A 15,471-nucleotide genomic window follows, 5' to 3' on the forward strand; every position below is an offset into this window, starting at 1 on the left:
TGTCAATGCCTAACTGAATCATAACTGTTGTCAGGAGGAAATTTGGAGGTTTGGGAAGCAGGGTAGGTGACAAGCAGGGCTTTTGGCATCTGAGAAAGCAGAGAAAGCAGTCTGGGACTGTAGAATAAGCATATTCTTCACAACAACTGCAGAAAGCAGTTGAAAGATGTACAGCTGCACTGGGATTGAGGGGACAAAATGTGGCCCAGCAAGGGCCACCCTTACCCTCCTAGATCCAGAACTGTGCAAGGAAGAGACCTCTCTTCTGGAGGCACTTGGATCCATGCAGCATCTCTCTTCACCACAGCCCTATTGCCTTTGGGAAAGAAACTGCAGGAGATAGACAGCCAGAGACTGAAGCCAGCAGAGCTGCTGCAGGAAAGAGTTCAAGCAAGGAACCCTGGACAATGATGATGTCATAGGAGTACATTCTGCAGTTTTCACTATGAACATTCTCTCCCCGGTGCTAATGGGATATTTCTGCACACTCCTTTCCTTTGTCTTTCCATCTGCCTAGTGCCCTCATAACCTTAGCCCACTGAAAGGATTAAAATAATAAAAAAATCCCCTTCCCCTCCCATCCCCAAAATCATGGCTCTAATATGAAATTCTCCACCCTTGCATTGTTCACTCCGTTGGTATATTATGTCCTTTCCCCCTATCTTTGTCTGTCTTGTTTATTTAGCTGGTAAGATGTATGGGGTTGGTAGTCTCTGTTTGTTCAATGAGACCCCGTTCTCAGTTGGGCCTTAGGCACTAAGTGTGGGATCCACAAAAGTACTTAGGCACCTAAGTCCCATTTTTGGGGACCACTACGACTCACAAAACACGTGTGCAGCCGCTGCCTAACACTGAAGGCACTTAAACTCATTGACTACTGTTTTTCCTTGGATCTGCACACTGCAGCCTCACTCTGTGCAGCTGGATGCCTATCTCCTGCCTGAGTATGTGCCTCATAGTAGGTGTCCGGATGCCTATGTCCTGCCTAAGCCCCAGAGTGAGTCACAAATTGGGAACAACAGGCATTTGGCTGCCCAAGTCATGTGTGGGGGCCTGATCTGGTATGTGGTCTCTCAGCATGTGTACTGGGTTGGGCCCCTCAGATGAGTTCACACAAAACAAAACAGCCAGGGCAGGGGGAAAGCCCTGCCTTATAATCCTTAACCTGGTGGAGAGGGTTCTCACCAAGGATGTGGAAGACCCCCAGTTCACATACCCCTTTTCCTGAGGAGGCAAAAGGATTTGAACAAGGATCTGCCATCTCTTAGGTAAGTGCACTAACCATGTGGCTATTGAGTCATTCTAACTCTTGCTTTGGCCCAATTAATATTTAAGTATTCCATTGTTTAATTAAAGTGTTACTGGCCAGCTGGAACATTTAATATCTATTAATAAGTGACCAATCAAAAAGAACCAAATCATCCCTATATTAACCACATGCCATTCTCTCTGATTGATGTAATAAAACTAAATAAAGTTGCAACATTAAAAAGCTCACATTTGTTGAGGGCAAGTGTGTCAATAGCACAATCAGCTATAATTTATACCCCATGCTGGAAGTACAAGAGTTAACTGGAGCCAGAGTACAATTGGTGCACCAGGGAGTTAGGCAAGGCCTAATTTAGGATTAGGCCCAGCTGGGGAGGAGTTCAATGGTTGAATCAAGAATGAGTTCCATCTGAGAGAAGCAGAGTGACTAATAAAGGAAGAAATTCAGGGCAGTAGATAAGAGATAGGTGTTTGGGGGAGGGAAGAAGGTTTTGAGATCCTTTCCTGTAAAAGGCTAGGAGTTATACTGGGAAGTCAGAGGGGTGGAGCAGATTCCTGTGGTGATCTTTGACAAAAGGAAAAGACCCCAAGGATTGGGTTTCTGAGGGAGACAAAAACACACAAAGAGTCTTGAAGCAACAGGAGCCAGGCCTCTGGGGAGAAAGCCCTGGGTGGTTCTGTACAGAAGATGGAAAGCATGCTGCTGTAAGGATCAGGAGATCTAGAACATGGGTCTGTGGGGCTCCAGGTGACCAATGCTTCCACACCATGGCCTATGGCAGAGGTGTTAGCCATTAACTATAAACTAGGGGCAAAATTACCACCATAGGAAGTTCTACCCATGGAGGACCTGATTAGCAGCATGCCCTTCCTCCCTGCCTGACCTCTGATTGATTGGTCTGTCCAGGCACATATTTAAGCATAGAGGGAGTTCCAGGAAGATATATGTGCAAACTGGGAGTACCTAGTCTGTTATTACAATAGACCCTGCTCACATTTCCTGGCTCTGATCACTGGCTTGATGTCTGACTCCTGGTCCTACACTATGCCAGACTGCCTGTCTCCCAGTGGTGATACCTGCAGAGCCCAGGAAAGGGGAGTGATATGCTGAGGAGTGAGCCTAGAAACAGGCTGGATAAAAGGACTTCAAGAACCCAGAGAATAAGGAGGAACCAAGATCCACCCATCAGCCACCAAGCAAAGTGGCTAAAAGCCCTGTGACATAAGGGGTGCAAGCAGGGCCGGCTCCAGGCACCAGCCTAGCAAACAGGTGCTTGGGGCGGTCGCTCCAGAGGGGGGCGGCACGTCCAGCTATTCGGCGGCTATTCGGCGGACGGTCCCTCACTCCCGCTCAGAGTGAAGGACCTCCCGCTGAATTGCTGCCGCAGATCACGATCGCGGCTTCTTTTTTTTTTTTTTTTTTGGCTGCTTGGGGCGGCCAAAACCCTGGAACCGGCCCTGGATGGAAGAACTGTTGAGCCAAAGACCTGGTGATAAGTCACTGGACTACTGATTTGTGGACTTGGTTACCATAGAAAGGGTCAGACTGAACACAATTGGGCCAAGCCATGAGAAATAGATCACCACAGGGCTGGAGCAGATGTCTGTGCCAAAGGATAAATGCTTGCTATACCATGCCCAGCCACAAGGAAGTGTGCTGCTGGTGAGTCACACTTTTACACAGCCTGCTAGCTTGTATATGTAACTTTTTTCTGCTTATGATTGTGATCAGACCTGTTAGTCACAAGCCTATGGATCATGTTTGTATATGTGTCACATCTGATTTAAATAACTCTAATCTCCAGTCCAATTAAAGGTATCACCTCAAAGTCCACTAATTTATTTCCCTGGAGAAACTTCCATGGAGACTTCCATGTTCAAAAAAACCACACACAGCCACTGACCTTCATTTTATCTTGCATTTTTTCATCTTAGTATTGCATGCAGCTTTCTGATGTGCACCTGTTGTGTGAGCTAGATGACTTTGATTTCTATTGGAAGTTCTCTTTTACCTTTTAAACCTGCAAACCCATTTTAACTCCCACATGCAATATCTTAATGAAGTGGATCAAAGAAAGCTTTTTACTGTTTGTGATTGAAAGTGATGTATAACTTAGGTACATTTTTTCTTCATTCCTAGGGCAATTTGTATTTAGAAACTTGTGTATTCTGTTCTAGAAACAAAGGATTTTGCTAATAAAACACAGTAAAAACATGTTAATGTTTAACATCTCTGGTTTAACATTGCTTCTAGAGCAGCACTAGATGAAGCTCAGCCCCACTCCATTCAATGAACAGGGCTCTTGCTTGTTTGTATTGTCTTGGTCTAAAGCAACATTCAGTTGCTATTTTCCTTTATCTTAGTGATCTGCTGAATAATGTGTAATTTAGGTTTTATCAGACATTCAGTTCTGCAAACATCCTGTACAAAGAAAAAGCCACCAATAGTTATTCAGTGTCCTTTTCTACATATTAAGATGTACTTTTCTTTTCTGCTGGGGAAACTTTATTCCTTGATCATCTTGTGACCAGTGCACTAATCAACAATATTTGTAGCAATGCATTCTAGGGTAAGAGTAATCAAATCTCAAGGAAGTTGTGTAGTAGCACAATGTGGCCCAGGCTTATTATAGGGTCTCCGCCTAACATTGAAGTATTCAGGTATTGCCCATTAAGAAAAGCGGGATAGAAAACTTTATTTGCCAATCAACTGAAACACTATAGTAAAGTCCATTGCTCAGATTTCCCATGTCTGTTCTGCAGGTGTGCAATGAGGAGCAGCAACAAGGAAGAAGCCCCTTCTCTATGTTTATACCATAAACCTAAAGAGATATTAGATAAAAATATTAAATAACCTTGTTGTAAGATTTCAATGTAACACTATTTTATGTCTGAAAAATTCAGAGCAATGATATGGAAGAACCAAAAACCAGAGAGAGAGCAGACTGCTTCCTAACACTGAGAAGCAGAACTCACCCTACCTTACTATAAGCTGGCTACTGCTAGACCTAGATTGTATGCTTCCCTACACAGCTCCCTAGCCTGCAAGCAGGACCAGAAAAACTCCTGAGCATTTAAAGTGACAGACTAAAAATTCAATACATTTTTAATACACCACACTCTTAAATACCTTTGAAGCAGATAAGCACAAATTTAGGCTGCTAGATAAGAGATTGAAGACTAGGACCTCCATGGTAGCATTCTCTGAAATGCTTCTAGTTCCATCCTCAGGCCAGTTACACAGGCAGAACTGCAGAGTCTCAATGCATGGATGAGACAATGGTGTAAGAAGGAGGGGTTTAGATTTATTAGGAACTTGGGAAACTTTTGGGGAAGGGGGAGCCTACACAGGAAAATGCAACCAGATTTGTGGCATATACAATTAAAAAAAGCCATAGAGCAGTTTTTAAACTAAGGGCTGGGGGAAAACCAACAGGTGCAGAGAAGCACGTGGTTCAGACAGAGACATCCCTTAGGGGCGGACCTATTAATAGAGATTCTCTATGTCCTAATAAGGAGGAGAGGTTGGAAGATGATAAAATATGGGTAAGATCTGATGAGAAACAGTTAAATGAAAAAGAGGCCCATTCAATTACATCATGTAATGGCAGACAGATAAAAAGTGACAATCGTTTAGTGCTTATATACAAATATTAGAAGTCTAAATAATAAGATGGGTGAACTAGAGTGCCTCATTTTAAATGAGGATATTGATATAATAGGCATCACAGAAACTTGGTGGAATAAGGATAATCAATGGGACACAGTAATACCAGGGTACAAAATACATCGGAAAGACAGAACAGGTCATGCTGGTGGAGGAGTGGCAATAATGTGAACAAAGCATAGAATCAAATGAAGTAAAAACCTTAAATGAACCAAACTGTACCATAGAATCTCTATGGATAGTAATTCCATGCTCTAATAATAAGAACATAGCAGTAGAGATCTATTACTCACCACTTGACCAGGATGGCGATAGTGACTGTGAAATGAAATGTTCAGGATCATTAGAGAGGCTATAAAAATAAAAAAACTCAATAATGATGGGGAATTTCAAATATCCCCATATTGACTAGGTACATGTCACCTCAGGATGGGATGCAGAGATAAAGTTTCTTGACACCTTAAATGACTGCTTCTTGGAACAGCTAGTCCTGGAACCCACAAGAGGAGAGGCAATTCTTGCTGTAGTCCTAAGTGGAGCACAGGATCTAGTCCCAGAGGTGAATATAGCTGGACTGCTTGGTAATAGTGATGATAATATAATTAAATTTAACATTCCCGTGGCAGGGAAAATACCACAGCAGCCCAACACTAGCATTTAATTTCAGAAAGGGGGACTACACAAAAATGAGGAAGTTAGTTAAACAGAAATTAAAAGGTACAGTGCCAAAAGTGAAATCCCTGCAAGTTGCATGGAAACATTTTAAAGACACCATAATAGAGGTTAAACTTAAATGTATACCCCAAATTAAAAAACATAGAGAACCAAAAAGTGCCACTGTGGCTAAACCTCAAAGTAAAAGAAGCAGTGAGAGGCAAAAAGGAATCCTTTAAAAAGTAGAAGTTAAATCCTAGTGAGGAAAAATAGGAATATAAACTCTCACAAATAAAGTGTAAAAATATAACTAGGAAGGCCCCAAAAGAATTTGAAGAACAGCTAACCAAAGACTCAAAAAGTCATAGCAAATTTTTTTTTAAGTACATCAGAAGCAGGAAGCCTGCTAAACAACTAGTGGGGCCACTGGACAATCGAGATGCTAAAGGAGCACTCAAGGACAATAAGGCCATTGAGGAGAAACTAAATGAATTCTTTGCAGCGGTCTTAATGGCAGAGGATGTGAGGGAGATTCCCAAACCTGAGCCATTCTTTTTAGGTGACAAATCTGAGGAACTGTACCAGATTGAGGTGTCAGTTGAGGAGGTTTTGGAACAAATTGGTAAACTAAACAGTTACAAGTCACCAGGACCAGATGGTATTCACCCAAGAGTTCTGAAGGAACTCTCATGTGAAATTGCAGAACTACTAACTGTGGTATGTAATCTATCATTTAAATCAGCTTCTGTACAGGAGATGGATCATTTGATGATTATCTGTTCTGTTCATTCCCTCTGGGGCACCTGGTATTGGCCACTTTCAGAAGACAGGATACTGGGCTAGATGGACCTTTGGTCTGACCCAATATGGCTGTTTTTATGTTCTTAACTGGTGTCCTTATGTTCCCTGGCACTCAAACTCTGCTCCTTCTGTGAGAATACTGGGGTGTAAACATCCAAAATAGAGCAGAGTGAGATGGTGAGTGGGCAACTGCATGCCTCTTCCTCCTTACACAGCAGTCTGTAGAACTTTTGGGTGCACCCTGGGGAAGATTAAACTGCAGTGGGCATAAATCCACTGCATGCTGGAGAGCTCCAGGAAGAATTCTGTATCCCAAAGGCAGAATTCTTTCTGGCACTCATCATGCTTTGAGGCATGTGTTAAACTGGTTTGCTTGTTTTTCACATATGGCTTTCAAGCTGCAGTGAATGTTGTGACAAATTAAAAGCTCCATCTGAGATAAGGGGCCAGAGTTTTGCCCATAACATGATACTGGGCTAGATCCTCTGCTGGTGTAAATTGACCTAGCTCCTCTTACTTCAAAGGAGCTGATTCAATTTGCACTAGGTGAGGATCAGGCCCAATGTGTTTAGCTGCTGTTACAACTTACATAGTAAGATTAAACACTGACTTAAAAAAATTCAAATACTGATGTTTTACCAAAAGAGTGTGCTTCTGTGTGCAAATTTTATACATATACTTTTTAAGCTAACATTCATATTTGCTCAAGTTCAATTCTGCATTGCAATTGTTGCAATAGATTTCCATTTTACTTATATACCAAAGATATAATATATTCTAATGTTTTACTGCTATATGTGCATTGTTTCTCTTTTTAATATTTTATCTATTTATTAAATGACAAATTATGCTATTTAGATTTGGCACAAAATGATGGCTTTTCATTAGGAAGTTATTTAAACTGCATACAAATTAGGCTAGTGCAGCTAATGTCCATGCTGTAATATTGTGTACCACATGCATCCACTCAAATGATATGCTATTCTTGGAATCACTATAAATGATATGGAAGAGTCTAGATAGTAAGTACTCTAGCTTGCATTTCCATGATGTATGTGACTTTGGCACTCAACATTAAATGGGGGTTGAACATCTAATCCCAGATCTTTGGAAATAGCAGCCCTAATGTGGATATAGTCATGTTTATAGAAAATAGCCTTTTCCTTTAGATCATCCTATGGTCAGACCATGCCCTTTGACATGGATCTTTGTTTTATGTCATGGAAGTTAATAGGAATACTGCCATCAATGTCAGTGAAAGCAGGTTTGGGCCATTAATTCTGAGGGACTTGGTGCCTGACCTTGCCAACTGTTACTAGCACAGAAAGCCCCATTGATTCCAAGTAACAACTGGATGAGGATCTCATGTTCCTATGATTTTCAGGTGCCCAGAATATAGCTACTACAATATAAAAGGAGGTGCTGTTGCTATGACAATCCGGCCAGACAAGAGCAGTGACAAAAATATGACCTTTCACCTCAGTGAGATATGAACTACAGTGACCTATCATGAGCATTTAAAAGTTGGCCCTGTTGAAGATGGGTCATTTTCCCTTGTAAAATAAGAACATTAAATACAGCCCACATTACTACAAAGTTAAATTTGCATCAATCCCATCTTTCAGGTTTAGCTATAGCCCATAGTGATCATCCAGAACAGTAACGTTTGGAACAGTTCCTAAAATTTAAGGAGGTTTAGAACCTGTGCTCCAGTTGATGCCCCTCTGTACATTTCACCTTATTTGCAAAAGATGCAGCTACACCTAATAAGATGAAGTAACTCTGTCGGTCTCACCCCTTGCAGCCGAATAAATATCATAGAGTCAAAAGCTTCTATACATATGTCACTTTAATATCTTTCTCAATTCACAATCCTTCTTTACACATGATTATCCTCATACAGAAGCTCTCTGCCCACAACAGCCAGTCTTTTGAGACAACATATTTTGCCATCTGCAGCATTGCTGTATCTTTCTGTGATATCAACTGTAGCAAGAGCTGGCCACCTAGTGGAATTCCAACTAATGCAGACAATATAGGCTGGTCAAGCAAAGAAAACACAGTGAATGAGTGTATGATGTCACACAAATCTTAAGGCAGATGTAACTGTTAATGTATCAAAGCAGCTCACTGAGAAGATTTTATTGACCATCCTTGACCCATTTGACATAGCAGGCCCTGAAGCCCATGCATAACACTCTGTGACATCATTTCACAGAAAATTAAGAAATTTTCTTTCAAATTGTAACTTTTTCTTTTCATGCTTGGGAGTGTTTTGGATAATGTCCATGTTGCAAAGGCTTACATACATACAAAAGTAAATCCAAATTGTTTTCATACTCAACATAAAGTCTCACTATATGCCTCAGCAGATGAAAATCCTCTTGCAAAGGATGCTTATGATATGACTGGGAGGGGAAAGACCCCACAGCCCTGCAAACCCTTCTCCACAACCCTCTTAGAATAAAGTACACTTAGTTATATAATTAGTAGTAGCCAAGAAAAGTGGTGATAAATAAAGGAATGACACAGAATGCCTCTAGCAATTCATTTACTTATAAGTACATAAATAATTTCAGTACAACTTGTTTAGTGTCAGATCCACAAAAGCATTTTTCGTGGGTGTGTTAAACATATTGGACTCTAGTCAATAGTCCTTGTACACCCAAATGTCTCATTGAAATGAAGTTTTAGGTGTGCAGCGAAGACAGGATCCTGGATATACACTCATACTTTTATCTTAACTTTTCTAATTCTGTATAACTAGGTAAGTTGTTTGCTCCTCTGAAATAGTTTACTAAAAGAAGGTGACACAACTGGTATGCAGAAAACAAACTTTATTCTGCCACTTTATCTCAAGAAGTGGAACCCAAGATGGAGCATTGGGGGTGGGGGAGTAAATTATCCCACACCTGCCTACCGCATGGTTCTTATACCTTCCTCTGAAGCATTTGGGGCTGGCCACAGAATGATGTACCAGATGGACATCAGGTCTGATCCAATCTGGCAATTCCTATATTACTATTTGATTCTCACTATTTATTCCAAAAAGTTCTGCTGCTGCTGAAAATAGACAGCCTGAAAAAATCCCCTTCATTGATACATAGCACACTTCCTTACTCACTTAGAGGAATTTTAAATGTCAGAATAAATCACATCTAAACAGCCCATAAAAACTTACCATTGACTTGTACGGTTGATCTTGGTGTGATTCTAACTACTGCATCATTAAATCAGAAATTGAAATAATATTTTTTTTTTATTAAATTGACCTTAAAATCTAAGAACAACATCTAGAATTGGAAAGGAATTGACACTGAGAGAAATAAAATGAAAATGGGATTTCCCTCTCCCCCTCCCCCCAAGTATGCTAAAACTGTGGCAGGGCACAAAGGTATGAGGATTGTTAGTTTTGTCTCATTCTAATCTGTTCTATTTGTTGATTGTAGACTATAAATTGTGAGAAAGTGGTTTCTATAGCTCAGGAGTCAATTAATTATTTCTGTTAACAATGTTGGGGAAAATATGTAAAGTTGTTTGGGTTTGAAGACTATAAAATCATGAGATGGAATTACTTTAAATGGCTTGATTCTTTGCTTCAATCAAGAGCTGGGGAGCAAGGGGGAGGACACAATCAATTTCAATTAACATTTTTTCTTTTTCTTTTTTTTCCAACTGAGGTATAGTTTTAAAAACTTAGCAAAATGTTAGGAAACCAGCTGTAGGAGGACAAGGAAAGAGGCTTGTGTTTTGTTTTGTTTTGTTTTTTTCCACAAGGAAGTGTTACAATAAATATCTATAGTTATCTTTTCCAACTGTGGCACAAAGATTTCTTATATGTTGCATATTGAAATCCCTATAGAAATACTTTCTGACAGAAAGAGCTCATTAATTATACTAAAATTTTAGGACATTCCTCCTAGCTTCCTACAAGAGAAATCAAACTCTAATCTTTAATCTATATTTTTATAATACTACAATCTGCTCATTTTAGGTCCACTACTGCCCTTTAGTAGAGTAGGCCAAATCTTCTACTGGTGTAACTTCATTGCATTATTTTTTTTGTTCTCTACTAGATTATAGGTTGCTCCTGTGTAAGACCTGGTATAAAGGCCTGATCAAATACCTGTTGAAGTCCATGAAAATCCTTCCATTGACTTCCTCAAGCATTACATAGGAGGCATAGGAGTAGATATAACTCTGCTGAAGTTAATGGATTAAATGAGGGATGAATTTGACCTCAGTGGGGATGTGTGTGTGTTTGGGGGGGGAGGGGAAATGTTACTTTGATTTGTTGATTCCAGTAATACACAAGGATATTCAGTTGTAGTTTGCATTTTACTTTTCTCATTGTGGCATCATCTTTGGGAAGGTTTGACCAGAACAATATTAAAGGTTAGAAGACTCAATAGCATTGTCTTGCTGTTATGGTTATAAAGGGTGCATACTATATTTATTATCATACCTGTACTTTTAAGCAGGCTTCAGTCTCAAAACAATGTCCTGAGTGTGTCAGGTTTTCACAGCATTTCTTACCTCTGTCTTGGCAAGCTGATGAGTGGCTGTTTATGGCACCTCTTACTTAGGCTAAAGAGCTTGTGTACAATTTTCTGTGCCTTAAGGAAAAGTTGTTTCATGCTGTTTTCCAGTTGCTCATAGCGACGCTGAAAATTAGAATCCATTGTCCACAAATGCATTATGGTAGACGTGTTGAGGAAATAGTTCATGGGCAGCCTTTTCATAAAGAACTTGAATTCATCTGAAAAATGGCAAGATTCAATGTTTTGTAATTACGTATCTATGGTTATTTTTGGACACAATTTAAGTTATATTTTGCTGCAAAATGTATCATTTTACAATAAAACATAATTGCATTACCAATGACGACTAGATGACAATGATACAATAACAGAAAATTACATAAATAGTAACTTAGATTAAGAATAAATACACATTAGCCTTATTCTCCACTTTGGTAACAAAAAGATGCCTTAGTGTATAAGAATCAGGCTCTCTTATATCCAAATAAAGGACCTGGTTTTGCAAACATTTCAGTGCACACAGTTTTACTCAGACAAGGAATAGAAATAGATGGTTCAGTGATTAAGGCACTAGTCTTAGGTATGCAATATTTGGGTTCAAATCCTTGTTTCACCACAGACTTTCTGTGTCACCTTTGGCAAGTCACTTAGGGCCAGATCTTTAAAGGTATTTAGGTGGTCAAAGAGGCAATAGCACCTTTTGAAAATCCCACTGGGTGATCATCTGCATCTTTAAACACCCTTTTAAAAACCTGACCCTTGGTCTCTTAACTTCAGTCCCCCTTCTGTAAAATGGGGAGAACAGGATTTTCATACTTCACAAGGATAAATACATTGAAGACTGAGAGGTACTCGGACATTATAATAATGCAGGCCATACAAGTACCTTAGATAATAAATCAATGGGATTATTCACATGAGTAGTGTGACCCAGATGCTTATTTCTTGAATTTAGACCATCCCTTTATTTCCTTTTTAAAAAGGGGCTTTAATGGTAGAAAACATCTTAAATACTGTACTTTTATGTAACTTTGTGCTTCCCCTCCACATATTAGATTCCACATATTGGTGTCTAGTTCCCTCATCTTCCCACTCCTGTTTGACAATCCGTGTTTTGTCAGATTGGTCCTACACCGAAGTCATAATTATCCCACCATAACTCCTTAATCCTACCAAATTGGGTAGATGCCAGCTCTAGAACAGAACCCCCGTGACTGCAATGGGTCTGCATGAGTAGAGTGGTCTATCTTCATGGAGTAGCTTGCAGGGCTGGGACCTTAGTTACAACCACATCTGGTGTAAAAAATGTCCATCCTATTTTTTGACAGAAAATGACTTGGTTTTGAAGAGAATATCTGGTCTTGCTTATACAGGTTTTTAGCTAAATAAAAATCAATTTCGGGATATAAAACCTGAAAATTCTTGCATTTTTTGGCTTGTTTAGTTTACCAAACTTTGTTTTGGGGTGGCATGGGGTGATGGAGAGAAGAGAGAGAAATCCAAACCAGCTCTAGTTATAGGATCACAATCTAGGGCATGGAAACGGCCATCAACATTTTGGCATGATGTAGGTTTAAGAATAGTACATTTTCAGTATTGGATTTTCTTATGCAAACACATCATTTTCATAAGTTAAGAGAACACAAAAAGATAAATTATGGAAAACAAGTGACAGGCAAATAAGTTTAACTATGCATTGCTTTAAAATGTTCCCTTTGGCAGAACTAAAGAACAGAGGCCCTGATCCTCAGCTAGTGTAAATCAGCATCACCCCTCTGACTTCCATGGAACTATGGTGATTCCACCAGATAAGTATCTGGCCCAGAAGTTAGTTCTCCTGTCTACCAGTCCTACGCCTTAACCACAGAACTATAATTTGCCTTACAAATACTTACTAGTAATGGATTTCTACTTAAGCTTAGTTTCTTACTGCTGAAAAATAGAGAAGACATCATCATAATTTCTTTTAAGTTTTCACATTGCTATGATCACTTCTATAAGAAACATTGTCTATTTGCAGTCCTTTGCACAATAGCAATGTGTTCTACAATTTGTTTACAAATAACAAGAAAGTTCTATGCTCAACTTGCAATACAAAACTGCAAAATTCAATACCATTTCCAATATGAAAACACATTTGCTTACTTAATGATCACTGCCCTGCACTGTTGCTGTATCCTCTACTATCATGTTAAAGAGCCCTGTATTGTATGTGAGAGGTAAGTGATAAAAGTAATATGGTTACACAGTGCCTTATCACCTCACCCCAAAATCATCTGTTTCAGATATGAGGACAGTTGCACATCTTGAACCATTAGAGTACACACAATATACCACACTACAGCATTAGGTGGCCATACAAATGCCTAGAGATATGTAGAACATGACAGTAGAGTATAAGCTAATGTATAATTCCAGAGTAATGTCCTTTGTCATGCATCCCCACTGGCCAAGGATGTAATTGAGTTGGGATCAAGAATCTTGGCCCCTCACAATCCCATGTAAGGGGAACAATCTCATGTCCTGCAGCCAGGGTAGGGTCAGGCCCATATAATAAAACATGAATGGAAGTAGAGGGAAGAGTGCCACTGAGAAACAAAGTGAGATGCTGAACTCATGTTTAGGTATTTCAGCACCTGGTACCATAGAGTCACATTTTCCCCAGGTCCTTAACCTGTCCTTTCCCATTTATTTAAGTGTGGATTTATCTCAGTGTTCCCTGGAAAAAAAGACTAAAGCTTCATTCTTCTTGGATCTGTATTAGAACTGAAATTAATATACATACTATTTGTAGTATTGAGACAGGAAAATCTAGACCCTCCCATAATTAAAGAACCATCAATTAAGGGGGAGGAATCCAGGCTACAACTGATTGCTAGGGAAAACAAAGGAGAAAACAGGACTGGGAGTGAGGTTAGAGGTTGAAAATCAGGATAAACCAAACAGAGAACCCTGGATAACACCAACCACTTCTCAGAGGCATCCGAGGAGTCAGTGGACACTACCCAGAGGAACTCTACCTAGAGACATGAGCAGACAAGGGAAATGAAATAGACACCACAGTTCCAGAGTACCTCCCACTTCCCTGTCCAGCTTCCTCCTCCTAGACCATCTTGGACAGTCCTAGGAAGAAGTTGACAGGGAGGTCCTGTGACTTTGAGGGGGTCACAGAGGGGATGTGCAAAAATCAGAAGGTACCGGGAAGAAATTTGAGTGTGTGTGTGTGTGGGTGAGAGAGAGAGAGAGAGAGTATGTAAAACACAATAGGTAGGTACAATATGATAGTTTAATATGGTGGTAGTGGTAGTGGTTCATGCTTTACCAAAAAAAACAACAGAAAACTGAAAAAAAGTTTTGGCTAGATCCTCAGGTGGTATAAATGAGTGCAGCTGGGGATCTGGCCCTTCATTAACTTACATTTTGTGTTTTAATATTATATTCTTAGTAGCACTGATATCCAATCTGGAATAGTTTCATTTTACAGCAACAACCCACTTTTCTGTAAGTTATAATGTAACAATACCATAAAGACTTGCTTCTGTTCAGGCTTGGCCTAAGTCTAAACTAAGCAGAATTTTTATTTCTTACAACCAATCTTCAAAAAGCAAAACAACAACCACAAAATGAGTTGAAACAATCTCTCACAAACTGAAACGGTGCGTTCATTGATCAGTTTCAGAATTTTTTATCAAACAAATGTTTGTTTGGGGTGTAAGTTTCGTTAGGGGTTCCCTCCCTTTAAATGACAAATAAACTGGAGGGCAGCCATTCCTACTTTTAACAATTCCTCAATTGTATTGAAAGGTCTCCTCCCACCCCTCCCCACTTCTGATCAGACCCACGAAGCCACCCTCCATCACCACTTGTTACATTTTCAAGTAAGTACCATTGTGCTTTCTCTCATGCAGCCCCTTATGCTTGTTTACAGGTAATTCCTCCTATCTGCAAGAACAAGTCATTATCCTCTTACAAACCTTCCTTAAAACTCTCCTCTGCTGTGTTGTCTGCAAAAAAATTGACAATGGCTAAGCCTCTCGTGTGCTGAGACCACTGCCTATCATGCTGATTGTCTATTTGATTCCCTGGGTGCCACTACAGTGCCTGGGGAAATGGGGTCCTGGTCTAGGACTCCCAGATGCTACAGTAATATAAATAAGCTTTAGGTGTAGGTTGGTTAGATTTTTTTCTTTAAATGAAGAAGAAATTGGAGGGCAGCTGCTTGTAAACAACAATCCACAGTAAATGTAGCTCTGTAGAAAAATGTATTTTTCAACACAATACTTCATTAAAGTAAAAATGTTAAAGCATCTTGACAGCAATTTCAGTGGTCTGTTTTGTCACTTTTCAAAACACTGACACATTTTTATAACAAAAATACTTTCAATAAGTAGAGAAGTTGTGAATAAAAATGTACAAAAATGTGTGTAAAGGATGGAATGTACACTTATGTACATTCTTTGTTTTCACTTGATTGACAGTATTATAATTTAAACATTGTCAGTAAAATCTGTCTCTACCACATACTGATACTGGCACTTC

The 15,471-nt window shown here is 39.7% G+C and overlaps 1 protein-coding gene across 2 annotated transcripts in view; it reads right to left on the minus strand.

Moving 5' to 3' along the window:
- Positions 1–15,471, minus strand: part of LOC113407462 (BMP/retinoic acid-inducible neural-specific protein 3) — a 290,599-nt gene that overhangs the window by 48,468 nt on the left and 226,660 nt on the right. For both annotated transcript variants that reach the window (XM_026656015.1, XM_026656016.1), the window contains one exon: positions 10,928–11,150. In XM_026656015.1, the coding sequence (XP_026511800.1) occupies positions 10,928–11,150 (223 nt within the window). The remainder of the gene's footprint in view (positions 1–10,927; positions 11,151–15,471) is intronic.

The sequence above is a fragment of the Terrapene carolina genome, unplaced genomic scaffold (assembly GCF_002925995.2).
Source record: "Terrapene carolina triunguis isolate 2854851 unplaced genomic scaffold, T_m_triunguis-2.0 Scaffold211, whole genome shotgun sequence".
Classification (NCBI taxonomy): domain Eukaryota; kingdom Metazoa; phylum Chordata; order Testudines; family Emydidae; genus Terrapene; species Terrapene triunguis.